The sequence below is a fragment of the Otolemur garnettii genome, unplaced genomic scaffold (genome assembly GCF_000181295.1).
Source record: "Otolemur garnettii isolate 467f Iridium unplaced genomic scaffold, OtoGar3 scaffold00437, whole genome shotgun sequence".
Taxonomy (NCBI): domain Eukaryota; kingdom Metazoa; phylum Chordata; class Mammalia; order Primates; family Galagidae; genus Otolemur; species Otolemur garnettii.
Window position 1 is genome coordinate 1 of NW_003852832.1, and position 16,384 is coordinate 16,384.

Consider the following 16,384-nt stretch of genomic DNA (forward strand, 5'->3'; position numbering starts at 1 on the left):
AAACACCACATGCAGTAAATACTAAATTGTAACTACATTCCTACCTTTATGTTCATATGAGAGAAAAAAACTTATTAAAATTCAATTAGGGGGTAGGGAGAAAGAGGATGAGTAAACTACCATCCAACAGGTACAGTACACGGATATATTGCATACTTCCTCAGTGAAAGTCACACCTACAACTCAAACTTTAACCTTACAAAAGCAAACTTTGTAGCCTAATCATATATGCCCCGTAGTACTCTGAAATGTTTTCAATTAAAATATAAATTTAAAAAAATATATATTGCGAATGACTTTAAAAATCACACCAAATTTTATTGAGTATAACCATGATCATCACCTTAATTATGTATGCTGGCACAGAAAAATATAGTAGAAAGTTGAGGGAAAGGGTCAGAATAACATCTGTTTGAGTGAATATTAATCCTATTAGACAAAATTAATTTTAAATTACCTTTCTCTGAGCTAGAATGAGATCTTGGTCCACCTTGGATGTTAAAAATGAACCTCCATCGTCTTCCATCCAGTAAAATTTTATGTCCTTCAAATGTACCTTTGTGTCCAGTTTTAACCTGTGGAAGATTAAAAAGGAACTGATGTCAGAAAATTATTAATTTTTACATGTACTTACTAGTTCACTTTTAACATCTGAGCTTCCAGTCTAATGGATTTTTTAATTATTTTTTGCCTAGCATTGTGTGCCAGAAACAATGCTAATGCTTTTAAAATTTAGATTGGGATTTAAGACTATTACTTAGGTACCAAGGAAAGGAACAGTTTTAAATGGGTCTAGATTGCAGAGGGAGTTAGAAGTAGAAGACTATGGCAGACATTCAGGAGAGAAATGATTGTGTCCTGAGCTAGAATCATAACTATGATAGTGGAAAGGAAAATAAAGATGTAAGAAATAATTAGAAGGTAGTTTGATAGGATTCATCATTGCTTAGATGTAAGGAGTGAGAGAAATGAGAAATCAAGCTTTAGTGACTGGGTTCATTGTAGTCCAGTCACTGAAATTGGATAAGAATAGAGGTAATGGATGACGTTCTAGGGCTTTGTATGGAAAACAAAATCACTTTTAGACATACTAAATCTAAGATAATTGTATGCCAGTGAATATACAGTCCTGTAGCTTAGGTGTGAATAGGCTCTAGATGAAGATTTTGGTATCATCTATATATGAAAAATAATTAAAATGGCAATTGTAGAAGTAGTCATTTTGACAGAGTAAGTAGAGAGAAAAGGGAAGCAAACCAGGTCCCACTAGAGTCCCAAAATATATGGAATGAACAGCAGAAAAAGAGCTAGCAAGGGAGATGAAAAGGGAAAGGAACTATATCAAAAGAGTATAAATCACAAAAGCCAAGAGCAAAGATTGTTTCAGTAGTATCACTACTTATGAGATGATGAATGATAAGTATTGAGAAGTAGTCATTGTCCTTAGCAATTAAAAAAAGTCATATACCTTTGCAAGAATGATTTAAGTGTTGAATACCAGTAAGTAGTGGGACGAGAAATGAGGGAGAAATATGAGAAATTTGACTTAATGAGTGTAATTAATTCACACCAGAAATTTGGCTATGAAGACAAAACAGACATATTTTGGGGTCCTGCCCTGGGGGCAGGGTCAACTAAGACCTGTGGAACTGGTGCGACCACCTGAAGAAATATAAAGTTAAGAACAACAATAAAGAAAGAGACGTGAGACACAGAATAGAATTTTCAAAGGCAGGAGCTCAAGGGACCACCATCTGTTCGTGGGCTCTGGGACTGGCCCCAATCTTGGTTCCACTCAGCTTTTATTGAAATCTCTCTGCCCAGGTGGTAAGCTGAGGGAGGGAACAAAGACACCAGTAGTTTCCCTGAGTGACATATCAGCTTCTATTGTTATTATCATTAACTTTAAGGACTTTAGGAGTTTGGGAGTATCTGAAACTTGAGCCTTGTATGGGGGAAGCCACCTGTTTGAAGTCACACACACAGATTCCTAGGGAGGTGTTAAGCTCCACTAGCTTATTATGGAGTAAAACACCACTGGTGTTAATCTCCTCTGAGGAATTGGTTGGAGAGAGGCATTTTCCTCTCATCACCACCACAGAGGATTTTCCTCTCCAATTAGGGATGTTAAGCTTTCTTGCCCATATCTCAGGGCTCGAGCTATTTATTCCCTTGGTCTCCGCCTCAACCAAATGCAAATTTCCACAATGGATACCTGCTTTATCTGTTTAAAGGGCAGAAAATGACCTAGAAGATGTATCTATTCTAGGTCTTGTCATAATCTGTTTTATGATCATTACCTTCCTCAGAGTATTCACAAACTCAGCAGGGTATTGGTGTAAGCTGTATCCCCAATAAGCCAGAGTTTCAGGAAAGGGCAGAAACTTGTTTAGATAAGAAATTTCGCAATGGCTAGCTTAAAGGTAAACGAGCTGACTTTTTTTTTTGTTTTGTCTCCTTCAGCTTACTTTTTAATTTTCCCTTTTTCTGAGGGTGCCCTCCCTTGCCAATAATAGGGTCTTAAGTACTCATTATGCCTGAAGACATAGAACAGTATCTATAGGAGAACATGGGGCTAAGAAAGAGTTTTACCTGTTTTTAAGATTAGAGACATTTAGGCACGTTTAATAATAATGAGAAGGAGCCTCTATATACTCTCATGTGTGTGCACACACAAGAAAGAGGTTGAAGTCATAGTAGGGTAAGTAATGAAAAAAAAAAACTTAAAGTAAGAGAGCATGCGATCCACAGCATAGGTGAAAATATTTATATGGTGATGCAAAGAGAAAAGACATTTTGTTCACTTGAAGAGTAGACAAAATAAAATTAGTAGCTGAAGACCTAGGAAATGTTGATGGTAAAAAGCCGAGAAAGGTTACATACTCATGGCATTTTTGTAGTGAGATAAGTTGCAGGATTATTCACTTAATTGTTAAGGAGAGAAAGACATTACAGGTTTGCTGAAAATGGGGATACTAAGAAATCAAATGCTACAGATAATACAATAAAGAAATATATAGGGGAATACAGATATCCAGGCAGCATAGTAGGCACAGGTGAGACTGGAAAATATGTACGTGATGACAAAGAAAGAGAAAGGCTCAATTTAAAATGAGCTAACTATTTATACTCAAATTGACAAATGAAGAACAAAACAGGCTACCATTATGATCCAAACATAAGGCATCTCTATGCTTTTATTTTCACAGTAAAATATTTTTACACAGTGTTCTCCCAATTTGTGAAGCATGATGTCTACTTATATAAAAATCTTCTTCATTAAAACAAAAACACTTTAATACTCCTAATACCTTTACTTGAGGCCTGCATGCTTACCTCTAAGACAGTAAGAAAAAAAGAATGAATGACAGAACAGGAGGCAGAGTAAGTAAGGAAAATACATAAACATACTTTTTGATCCCAGGTCCTGCCATGACCCTCAGCATGGGGATAAGGTCTTCAGCATAGCGACACATTGGACCGGTGCACAGAAAATGTTCCTGAGCTCCACCAGTCATGGGAAATTGGCATTTGTTGGAAACCACACCTTAAAGGTAAGATAATCAAGTAAGCTGCCAGAAATGAGACATGATACCTGTATATTATCTTTCATCATGTTGTGTACTTTACCTTAAATATATTTCTTCTGTTTAAAATTTGTAAAAAGCCTTCTCATTTTTTTTATTGTAATGTCTTTCACAATTATACTAGCATTTAAAAAACAATGAATCTCTGCTGCTGGGATTGCAAACTAATGCAATCTCTATGGAAAAACGTACGGAGAAACTTCAAAGAGCTGAAAGTAGACTGTCCATTTGATTCCACAATCCCATTACTAGGTATATACCCAGAAGAAAAAAAATCATTTTATCACAAGGACATTTGCACTAGAATGTTTATTGTAGCTCAAGTTTCAATTGCCAAGACATGTGAGCAACCCAAGTGACCATCAACACATGAATGAATTAATAAGCTGTGGTATATGTATACTATTCAGCCATAAAAAGGTGGGGACTTTACATCTTTTATATTTACCTGGATAGAGTTGGAACACATTCTTCATGGTAAAGTATCTCAAGAATGGAATAAAAAGTATCCAATGTACTCAAGACTATTATGAAACCAATATATAAGCACTGACACATTCATATGAATGATAAAACACAAATATAGTCTATCAAGGGGGAGGGGAGAGGAGAAGATGAAAGGGAGGGGTAGGGTCAGTGTGGAAGGGGAGGGCAATTAGTAGTAGAAGGGAGAGAATTTGGTGGGATCTCAATGTGCACAATACAAGGATATATTTCAAAAACTAAAGGTAAATTTTAAATGCCTTACCACAAAAAAAAAAAACAATGATGGCAATATTAATCAGTTTGATTTAAGCATTCCACATTGTATATTAAATCATCACATTGTACCCCATAAATGCATATGGTTATGATTTTAAATACATATTAATTTAAAAATAAAAACAGAACAATTGCATTTAGAATTATGAGACTTCATGAAACATTTAAATGTACAAAATATAGGTATCCCTGAAGGGAAATAAGAACAATCAAAAGGAAAAGAAGACCTACTGTAAGATATCATAAAAGAAAATTTACCAAGAATCACCAAAAGTTCTAACACCCTACTTTTAGAGGGATATCAAATGCAGGTTGATCTCAACACAACAGAGCATCTCCAAGACACATTGTAATAAAACTGGCCAAGGTCAAAATGAAAAATGAAATATAAGCAGGCAGGAGTAAGCACCAATTAACTTATGGAGGCAGATGCAACAGGGTGACAGTGGGCTTTTCAGCTGAAATTTTTCAAGCCAGAAAAGAGTGGACATCTACCATAAACCTTCTTAAACAAAATAATGTTCATCTCAGGATACTGTATCCTGCTAAACTAAGCTTCAGATTGGATGGAGAAATTAAATTTTCACTGACATGGAGACATTGAGAAAATTTTACACAATCCAAGCTCTGTAGGAAATACACAAACCCATTCTTCACACTGACTATAACAATGGAATGCCACCAAAATAAACACCCAGAAACTAAAAAACAAAACCTAGCTGCCACAATGAAGCAATGAAGAAAACAAAGCAACAAACGTCCACAAAATAAGATGACTACAACTCCACCATACTTATCAATTCTTTCAATAAATGTTAATAGCTTGAATTCCACACTGAAGTGGAACAGGCTGGTTGACCACATGAAAAATCAGAGGCCATCTATATTTACCTCCAGGAAACATACCTAACCTTGAAGAACAAAGAATACTCAGGGTGAAGGGTTGAAAACAATATGTTAGGCAAATAGAAATAAAAATAAAGAAGGGGTCACAATTTTACTTTTTGATACAAGTAGATTCAAAGAAACAAACCAAAGAAATACAAAGATGGTTGTTACATATTAGTCAAGAGAAGAATAGAAGAAGACATTTCAATTGTAAATATTTATCCACCCAACCTAAATCCTCCCAGATTTATGAAATGAATCCTAACTGATCTGAATAATATGAGATTTTACAATGTGATAATAACTTGGGACTTTAACACTCCGCTGACAAAACTGGACAGATCCTCTAAACAGCAACTAAACAAAGAAGGAACTTAAATGTGACCCTATAACAATTGGACTTAATACACCTAAAGAGAATACACCATCCCAAAGCTAATGAATATACATTATCATCGTCAGCCCACAAATCACACTCTAAAATTAATCATATTCTAGGACACAAATAAAACATCAATAAAATTAAAATAACTGAAATACTACCTTGTATCATCTCAAACCACAGGCACTAAAGGTGGAATTCAACTCCAGCAAAAATTTTCATCTCCACCAAAGGCATGGCTATTAAACAACTTCATGCTGAATGACTGAAAGTACATTAGTGCTATTACATGAATGTTATAGCAGTAGGGGGAACCATAATTTCCAAAGGCCATAAGGAGACTTTCAGTGGGATTATCTTGATATGGTGATGGCTTCATGTATGTATACATATGTCAAACTTACCAAATTTTACACTTTATAGTATTTCAATTATACCTTAAGCAGCTAAAAATTAAATCTAATATGTAACTGTGACATCATAGTTATATATTAAAAATGAAGAATGTAGGCCAGCATAGTAGTGGTTTATGCCCATAATTCTAGCACTCTAGGAGATTTAGGCAGAAGGATCATTTGAGCTCAGGAGTTCAAGACCAGCTTAAGTAGTTGTGACACCCCATCTATACTAAAAATAGAAAAATTAGCCAGGCTTCTTCTAGGCATTCAGGAGGCTGACACAGGAGGATTGCTTGAACACAGGAGTATGGTTTCTGTGACCTATGCTCAAGCCATGGCACTGAAGTCTGGGACAACGAAGTGAGACTCTGTCTCAAAAATGAATAATGTAGTATAATAAGGAAGTCTTGGGTGCAAAACTTAAATGCTTTTGAATTTTTGTTATTTTAGTTAACACATACTAGTTTGAATGGCATGAAAGATATTCATTATTCTTTAGTACAATGAAATATGCTTTCTGTATTATGAATTCTTATGTACATTAAAGTACAGTGAAAGAGAAAATTTCTTTTTGTCTCTTAACAATTTTTAATTAAATCATAACTGTGTACATTAATGAATTTGTGGGGTACAATGTGCTGATTTTTTATATAATTTGGAATGCTTACACCAAACTGGTTAGCATAACTTTCAACTCACTTCATTAAGTATTGTGTTAAGACATTAATACTATACTGTTAATAGATTTCACATGCACCCTTTGAATATGCACCATAGCTTAGGCTGCACTGATTACCCTCCATCCACCTGGTTTTCCCACTCCCCTCCCTCCACCCTTCTCTTCCCTCCTTCATTCTAGGCTATAGTTGTGTTTTATCTTTTGTATGAAAGTATGGGTGATTATATATTGGTAGCATAATAGTATTGAGTACATTGAATACTTTTTATTCAAATCTTGAGATACCTTACTAAGAATATGTTCCAGCTCCATCCATGTAAACATAAAAGAGATAAAGTCTCCATTTTTGATAGTTACATAATATTCCATGGTATATATCTACCACAGTTCATTAATCCATTTGTCTGTCAATGGGCACATGGGCTTCTTCCATGACTTGGCAATTATTAAATGGGCTGCAATAAATATTCTGGTGCAAATATCTTTGTTGTAAAATGATTTTTGGCCTTCTGGATATATACCTAGTAGAAGAATAGCAGGATTAAATGACAGGTCTACTTTTAGTTCTCTAAGTGTTCTTCAAACTTCTTTCCAAAAGGAACATATTAGCTTGCATTACCACCAGAACTTCAGAAGTGTTCCCTGTTTTCCACCTACACATCAACATCTGTAGTTTTGGGATTTTGTGATGTGAACTATTCTTACTGGAGTTAGATGATATCTCAAAGTGGTTTTGATTTGCATTTCTCTGATGATTGAAGATGATGAGCATTTTTTTCATGTGTCTGTAGGCCATGTCCCTCTCTTCTTCAGAGAAGCTTCTGTTCAATTCTCTTGCCCATAATGAAATGGGATCACTTGTTCTTTTCCTATAAGATTAAGTTCTCTGTGGATTCTAGTTATCAAACCTTTGTCAGAAACATAACCTGCAAATATATTCTCCCATGTCGAGGGTTCTCTGCTTGCTTTAATTATTGTGTCATTGGTTGTGCAGAGCTTTTTACTTTGATCAGATCCTAGTAATTTGTTTTTGGTGTTGCTTCAATTTCCCAGGGAAGGTGGGGAGATCCTCTTCATAAAGAACTCTCCTAGGCCAATTTCTTAAAATGTTTCACCTGTACTCTCTTCAAGTATCTTCATAGTTTCATGTCATAAGTTTAAATCTTTTATCCAGGAAGAATTAATTTTTGTTAATGCTGTAAAGTGTGCGACCAGTTTCAGTCTTCTACAACTCACCAGCCAATTTACCCAACATCATTTGTTAAATAAAGAATTTTTCCTCAATTTACATTTTTGATAGGCTTACCAAAGATCAAATGGCAATAAGTTTCTGAGTTCTTCTCTTGGTTCTCTATTCTTTTCCATACATCTACCTCTGTTTTTCTGCCAGTACCAAGTTGTTTTGATCACTATATATTCATTGTATAGCCTGAAGTGTGGTAGGGTGATTCCTCCTGTTTCTTTTCGTTCTTGTGTAATGTCTTGGCAATTCAAGGTTTTTTCAGGTTCCATATAAAACGAAGTGCAAAATTTTCCAGATCTGTAAGTACTACTGGGGGTCTTTAATACGAATTGCATTCAATTTGCATATTGCTTTGGGTAGTGTGGATATTTTAACAATGTTGATTCTTCCCAGCCATGAGCATGGTATGTTTTTCCAACTATTAACATCCTCAGCTATTTCTTCTCTCAGATTTTCATAGCTCTCATTATAAAGATCTTCCACGTGCTTTGTTAGGTAAATTCCCAAACATTTCATCTTCTTTGGCACTACTGTGAAAGGAATAAAGTCCTTCACTGTTTTCTCAACTTGACTATTGTTGGCATATGTAAAAGCCATTGATTTGTGAGTATTGATTTTATACCCTAACACGTTGCTCTTTTCTTTAATCACCTATAGGAGTTTTGTAGTTGAGTCCCTGGAGTTTTCCAGGAATAAAATCATATTCATCTCTGAAGAGTGAGAGTTTGATCTCCTCTGACTACATTTGGATACCCTTGATTGCCTTCTCTTGCCTGATTGCAATGGCTAAGTTTTCCATTACTATGATGCATACCAATGGAGATGATGGGTATCCTTGTCAAGATCAAGGCCTGAGTGGAAACATTTTCAATTTTATTCCATTCAATATGATATTGGCTGTGGGATTGCTGTCGATAGGCTTTATTAGTTTAAGAAATGACCTGTCTATGCCTATTTTCTTAAGTGTTCTGATCATAAAATGATGCTGGATATTATCAAAGGCATTTTCAATCAATTGAGAGAATCATATGATCTTTGTTTTTCATATTGTTTATATGAAGTATTATATTTATAGATTTATGTATGTTGAACCACCCTTATAAACCTGGCATGAAACCCACTTGGTTATGCTGTATAATTTTTTGATGTGCTGTTGATTTCTGTATGCTAGAATGTTATTGAATATTTTTTATTAAGTCATATATACATATACCATGAATACATTCATGCTTTTGTGGGATTCAATGTGTAGATTATTTGTACAAATTGGAGTGCTTACATCCTACTAATTAACATAGTTTTCACCTCATTTACTTAATCACAGTGTTAAGACATTTGTGTTCTTTACTTGATAGATTTGACTTGTACCTTTGCAATATGCTCCATCGGTGTGGTCCCACCATTAATCCTCTCTCCATCGGCCCAACCCCCGCCCTTCCCATCCTCCTCCCCTTTGTTCCTTATCCTCACCTATAGTTGTGATTTATCTTTCATATGAAAGAGTGAGTGATTATAAATTGGTTTCATAGTAGTACTGAGAACTATGGATATGTTTTTTCCATTCCTGAGACACTTTACTAAGAAGAATATTTTCCACTTCCATCCATACAAACATAGAAAAGGTAAAGTCTCCATCTTTTTAAATGTGGCATAGAATTCCATGGTATACATATACTATAATTTGTTAATTCATTCATGGGTCAGTGGTCACTTGGGCTTCTTCCATGACTTGGCAATTATGAATTGAGCTGAAATGAACAATCTGGTGAAAATATCTTTCTGACCAAGTGATTTTTGGTCTTTTGAATACACACCTAGTAGAGGAATTGCCTAACCAAATGACAGGTCTACTTTTAGATCCCTGAGTGTTCTCCAAACTTCTTTCTAAAAGAACATACTAGCTTGCATTCCCACCAGCAGTGCAGAAATGTTCCCTTTTCTCCACGTCCACACCAACATCTGTAGTTTTGGGATTCTGTGATGTGGGCTACTCTTTCTGGAGTTAGATGATATGTCAAAGTGGTTTATGGTTGCATTTCTCTGATGATTAAAGATGATGAGTATATTTTCATATGTCTGTAGACCATGTACGTGTCTTCCTCAGAGAAGTTTCTGTTCATATCTCTTGCCCACAATGAGATGGGATCACTTGTTCTTTTCTCATTAATAAGTTTGAGTTCTCTGTGGATTCTAGTTATTAGACCTTTTTCAGAAATAGAACCTGAAAAAATCCTCTCCCATTCTGAGGGCTGTCTACTTGCTTTACTTACTTTATTCTTGACAGTGCAGATTTTTAGTTTGATCAGATCCCAGTAATGTATTTTTGATGTTGCTTCAATTGCCTAGGGGGTCCTCCTCATAAAATATTCTCCCAGTTCTCCCGAGGCCAATTTTTTCAAGCATTTCCCCTGCACTCTCTCCAAGAATTTTCCAATAGCTAAACCAGCTCTTCAGGATATTCTCAGAACCATCCTCCACAATGATCAACTTAATGCACCAATGAAGTAAACTCACCAAGCAATCCATGAACAATACCAAATATCCACAATGGTGAACAAATTAAAACTATCCACCAGACAAATGAGAAATATGAGAACCAAAACACTTCCATGCTCACCAATACTCCTAATTATTATGAATGGCTTAAATTGTCCTCTAAAGAGGCACAGGTTGGCTGATTGGATACAAAAACTCAGGCTAGTATCTCTCATATACAAGAATCTCATCTTATCCTAAGTGATAAAAATAAACTGAGGGTGATGGGATAAACATCTATAATTGAAGTAAATGGAAATCAGGAATGATCAGGAGTTGAAATTTTATTTGCAAATACAATAGGGTTTAAATCAACAAAGGTAATGAAAGATCAGAATAATCACTTAATGTTTTTTAAGGGAAACAGTCAACTTGAAGAGATTTCAATTGATAACATTTATGCACAGTACCAGAATGCTCCTCAATTTATAAAGGACACCTGAGCAGACATGAACAATTTGATATCTTCCTGCTCTGTAATTCTTGGAGATTTTAACAACCCTCTAAGGTAAGGTGACCAGATGTCCCACTTTTGGTGGGATAGTCCCAATTTTTAACAATTTATCCCACGTCCCATGGCATTTTTTAAAAGCCCCAATTTTTGGAAAGAATGCATGGCAAGCTAAAGAACAGCGGGACAACAGGAAGGGAATACATGGTATTTGCTGCTGAAAAGGTTAATATAACTCCATTTGGGAATGAAGAGGTTAATGTAACTTCATTTGGAAATGAAAAGGCTAATGTAAACTCCCTACTTCCCTACTGGGCAAGGTCGCCCAGGTGGACCAGCGCCCTACTCCTCTGAGCCACAGACTCTGCCATATACATAATTTTTAAAATGTATTATATTTGTAAATTATACTTAGGTTGAAATTATATATATATATATATATAAAACATACTATTTTTGCATTCTATGAAAAATTTTGTTGCTCCATATAGACCAAATTTTTAATTAAGATCAATCCCCACCCCCCTCCCCCGCCATCAATGGTGTCCCGCTTTACCAATGTTAAAATCTGGTCACCTTACTCTAAGGAGGCAAACGTTGAGTGACTGGATACAAAAACTCAGGCCAGATATCTGATGTATACAAGAATCTCATCTTACCTTAAAAGATAAATATAGACTCTGTGGATCAAGAGATGGTAATCTATATTTCAGGCAAATGGAAATCAGAAGAAAGCAGGTGTTGCAATTTGATTCACAGATACAATAGCTTTTAAAACAACATATTTAATTAATTATAAGAATGGTCACTTCATATGTGTTAATGATAACACTCAAGATGATAAGATTTCAATTATTAACATTTATGCACCCAACCAGAATGTGCCTTAATTTATGAGAGAAACTTGAAGAGACATGAGCAACTTGCCTTCCTCCAGCACCATAATAGTCAGAGATTTTAATACCTCCTTGGCAATGCTGGATAGATCCTCCAATAAGTAACTAAGCAAGAGGAGGCGAAAGATGGTTGACTGGAGCCAGCCTCTGAGAGAAGCTCCCACCCAGAGGGAAGGATAATGTCTAGAAAGTACCCAATTAGGCTAAACACTGGGAGCTGAGCCAAGAGACAAAAGTGATATCTGTAGGTCACTTCTGCTGAGGCAAGCTGCAACTCCAAGAAAGCAAACTTCAGGTACACAATTTATCCCAAGGAAAAGTGTCTACCCCCTCCCCCAAGAAGGTTGTGTTTTTCCTTTCTTTTCTTTTCTTTTTCTTTTTCACTTTGTTCCTGTAGGTTTTCTACAGGTGAGCAGTGAACTGAGGACCTCTTCTCTCAACCCACAGCTGAGAGTTGTAGGAAGTGGGGTCTATTTCTCCAGAGGGACCCTATTGTGACATTGAAAACACTCTGAAAAGGGAGAAAATTTGAATGAACGTTTTCCCTGCCATTCTGAACTTCCAGTCCACCCTTACCCCCTTGCCTGAAGAACTAGAAGCCTAACTCCTGCACAGACTATGAGGACAGTGGGAAGAAGCTCAAGAGAAGCAACCCTCATCCCTGCAAGACCAAGTACCCAGCCTACCATCCAGCCAGAGACTACTAGAGCTGCTCTTCCTGTGTCCTGCACAACCCCACCACACTCTCCCTGCCTCCGTGCCACACCCCACTGGGCCAGAGTCGTGAGCAGAGAGCACTCTCCTTGCTGCAGTCACTGGGTGTGAGGGACTGCCAGAACTATGTGCAACATCCCCTGCCCTGATGCTGGATCCATGTGCTGCACGCTCCTGAAGCTGCTTCTACAGTCAAAACTCCCTGGCTGTGGAAGCCCCCAGGGAGCAGCGCAGGGTCACTTCCCACAGAGATCTAGCAACAATAGAGAGATCCCACTGGGGTCTAATCTTGTAGAGACAGCTCCAGATCCCCAGCTCTGAGGACTGCCAGACAAAAGTAGAACTCACTCTATAGGAATACTGGTGCTGCAGAGTGGCAGAGGCTAAGGTGCAGTCGCTAAAGGAGATAAGCATTTGCTGACTTGTTACCCTCAGGATTAGACTGAGTCCAAGTGGAACACTTGCCAGTGGCTACTGAGTACCCGAGGCAGACAGGCCTCAGCTCCCCTAGCTGACTGGTAGCAGAGGGTTAGTGGTCAGGCTCTGGTGGCATTGACCTTCCTTTGACTATGACAGGCAGAAACTCCCAGCATATCTGCTTATTGGATGGAGCAGGATCTCAGTCCTGTGGAGTCACCAGTGTCTTGGCATGAAAAAGGAGCAAAGTGGAGAAAGAGACTCAGCCCCTTGGTCCAACACTGCTATCTGGTGGGCATTTCTGACTATACAGAGCAATGGAGTGAGCCAAATTTGAGCAGTTAGTAGACTTCTGCCATCTAGTTGCTGGAGACCTTTCAAATTCTCCCATCTGAGAGTTCATACTTATTAGGTCAACAAGGTGGGAACACTTAACCTGGGCCAATCTCCCAAGGACCCTCTCAGGTGATAACCTGGTTGTGTGTTAAAGGGAAGGGTAATTTTTCCTCTTCCGGTTGTTATCCATGCGGGGGTGGGCTGTCTTAATTGCTTATATTTCTCCATAGCTAAGACTTCACCAGAGTCACTGATCCACTAGGACTGGACAAGAACCAGCTGAATACAAGACTGAGCCACCCACTCCCACCACACAAAACAGGTTTCCTCAACCTCAGAATGTAATACTGTATGGGTCCTTCACAAAGCAATAGGGAATGGGCTGCAGCCATCAATTCCAGATCCTTGACAAAGAACTTGTTAACCACAACTTGAGGAACTCCCAATCCAATGTCACTTTACCTGCCCATCTAGCCAACAGTGAAAAACAATCATGAGGGAGAATCAGCAGAAAAACTCTGGCAACATGAAAAATCAGAATAGATCAACTCCCCAAAGGAAAGATATGACAGATATAACAAGATCTTATTCATAAATAAATGATTGAGATGTCAGAAATCGAATTCAGAATTTCAATACGAAATAAGATGAAAAATGGAGGAAAGGATGTAATTATAATTTCAAGGATTTATTCAAAAGATATCTCAAGGGAGAGGTGGAGCAAGATGGCAGAGGGGATGCATCCCTGTGTCAACTCTCCTGGTGGTTTCAAGTGAGAGTGGGGGGACTGGATCTTTCCTGCATAGAGTGCTGGCAGACAAGCAGCACAGAGTGTAGAGCAAGGAGGTTAATTGCTGGAATGGAAGTGTAGCACAGAACTACGGTGTCTGCCAGAAAAATCTCAGGGCAGCAGCTGAAATGGTGCCAGCTGTGACCTGTGGCACCAGGTCCGTGGCTGGTGCCTGGAGAGGCAGAAACCAATCCCTCCCCCACGAAGGACTTCTGTGCCCAATTCGTGGGGAGTCTGTGTATTTTGCAGAGAGTGTGCTAAGGCGTGAATTCCCAAGCAGAATTTGGCAGCCAGAAGCAGGAACGATTTGGAACAGGTTTGGGGCATCAGAGATCCAGGCATTTAGACAGAAACTTGAGGGGAAGGAACTTCACTTAGGAACTGATCCATTCTGTAATTTTGGAAGTCTATGTGGAGCTGCACTGATGTGGTGACCCACAGGGTGAATCGGTTCCCTTCTTACAAACACTAAAAAATCTTCTGTGCATGCTGTGGTGGCAGCGGTGGCGGGAACTAGAAGTAACCAGCCCTTCCCCCAATCAAAAATAAACTGATCACGGAGCACGCAAAATTCACTCAGCTCTTTTCCCTCAGACCACAACAATTTTCTGTTTGAGGGGAAACTAAGACTTGAGTGGTAAATCTGGCGAAGTGTGGACTTGTGTGCGGAGTTTGGAGGACAGATAGGAGCAGGTGGCCAGCCAGGAATCTGATGTAATGTAAAACTCCAAAATGGCGTCTCCATAACACCTCTCCCAGAACCAAGAAGAACTCAATCTGACCTGCAACCAGCCATCTGGCATTTGAATCTAATCCAAGATGCCCAACACTTTGCAGGAACTGTTGTAGGGAGAATCTGTACAACCTGCCAGCAAAGATTCTCTTTCTTTTTTTTTTTTTTTAGGATGTGTAAGTTTGTTTCTCTTTATTTTTTCTTTTTTTTTCTTTTTTTTATTAGATCATAATTGTGTACATTAATTCTCTCTAGGATACAGTGTGTTACTTCTATATGCAGTTTAGAAAACTCTCATCCAGGTGGCCAACATAGCCATCATGTCTTTTTCATAATTGTTATGCTAAGACATTTATATTCAACGTTTAGACAAATTCACCTGTATCCAAATAGAATAAACTATAGGCATGATCCCGACAATATCATTCTCTTCACCTATCCTCCCCCTCCCCTTCCCCTCCCCTCCCCCCACTTCTTTCCCCATAGTCTAGGGCTCCATTTGGATTGTAGCTTTCCTAAGATAGCTAACAATTAGTTTCATAGTAGTGTTGAGTACATTGGATACTTTTTCTTCCATTCTTGAGACACTTTGCTAAGGAGGACATTTCCCACCTCCATCCATGTAAATATGAAGGAGGAAAGTTCTCCATCTTTGTTTGTGGCTGTATAGTATTCCATGGTGTACATATACCACAATTTATTGATCCATTCATGGGTCGATGGGCACTTGGGCTTCTTCCATGACCTAGCGATTGTGAATTGGGCTGCAATGAACATTCTGGTACAGATATCTGTATTATAGCGTGATTTATGGTCTTCTCGGTATATACCTAACAGAGGAATTACAGGATCAAATGGTAGATCTATATTTATATCTCTGAGTGTTCTCCATATGTTTTTCCAAAAGGGACGTATTAGTTTGCATTCCCACCAGCAGTGTAGTAGTGTTCCCTTTTCTCCACAACCCGGCCAGCATCTGTGATTTTGTGATTTTGTGATATGGGCTAATCTAACTGGTGTTAGATGATATCTCAGAGTGGTTTTGATTTGCATTTCTCTGATGATTAGAGATGGTGAGCATTTTTTCATATATCTATAGGCCATGTGTCTGTCTTCTTGAGAGAAGTTTCTCTTTAAGTCTCTTGCCCACCCTGCAATGGGATCACTTGTTCTCTTCTTGCTACTAAGCTTGAGATCTCTGTGGATTCTGGTTATAAGACCTTTGTCGGAAGCATATCCAGCAAATATCTTTTCCCATTCTGAGGGTTGCCTACTTACTTTTCTTACTGTGTTCTTGGCTGTACAGAAGTTTTTTAATTTGGGGAGGTCCAAGTAGTATATTTTTGATGTTGGTTCAATTGCTCGGAGGGTCCTCTTCATAAAATGTTCGCCCAGGCCTATTTCTTCAAGAGTTTTCCCCACACTTTCTTCTAATGTTTTTATAGTTTCATGTCTTAACTTTAAGTCTTTAATCCAGTGAGAATCTATCTTAGTTAGTGGCGACAGGTGTGGGTCCAGTTTCAGTTTTCTGCACGTTAGCCAGTTCCTCCAGCACCATTTGTTGAATAGGGAA

General features: G+C 38.0%; 1 protein-coding gene across 1 annotated transcript in view; it reads right to left on the bottom strand.

Moving 5' to 3' along the window:
• Positions 1–343: 343 nt before the first annotated feature.
• Positions 344–16,384, bottom strand: part of FAAH2 (fatty acid amide hydrolase 2) — a gene marked incomplete at its 3' end in the record, with an annotated part of 63,876 nt that continues 47,835 nt past the window's right edge. Inside the window, 2 exon segments of the mRNA XM_012813995.1 lie at positions 344–575; positions 3,412–3,547. Of these exon segments, the coding sequence (XP_012669449.1) occupies positions 344–575; positions 3,412–3,547 (368 nt within the window).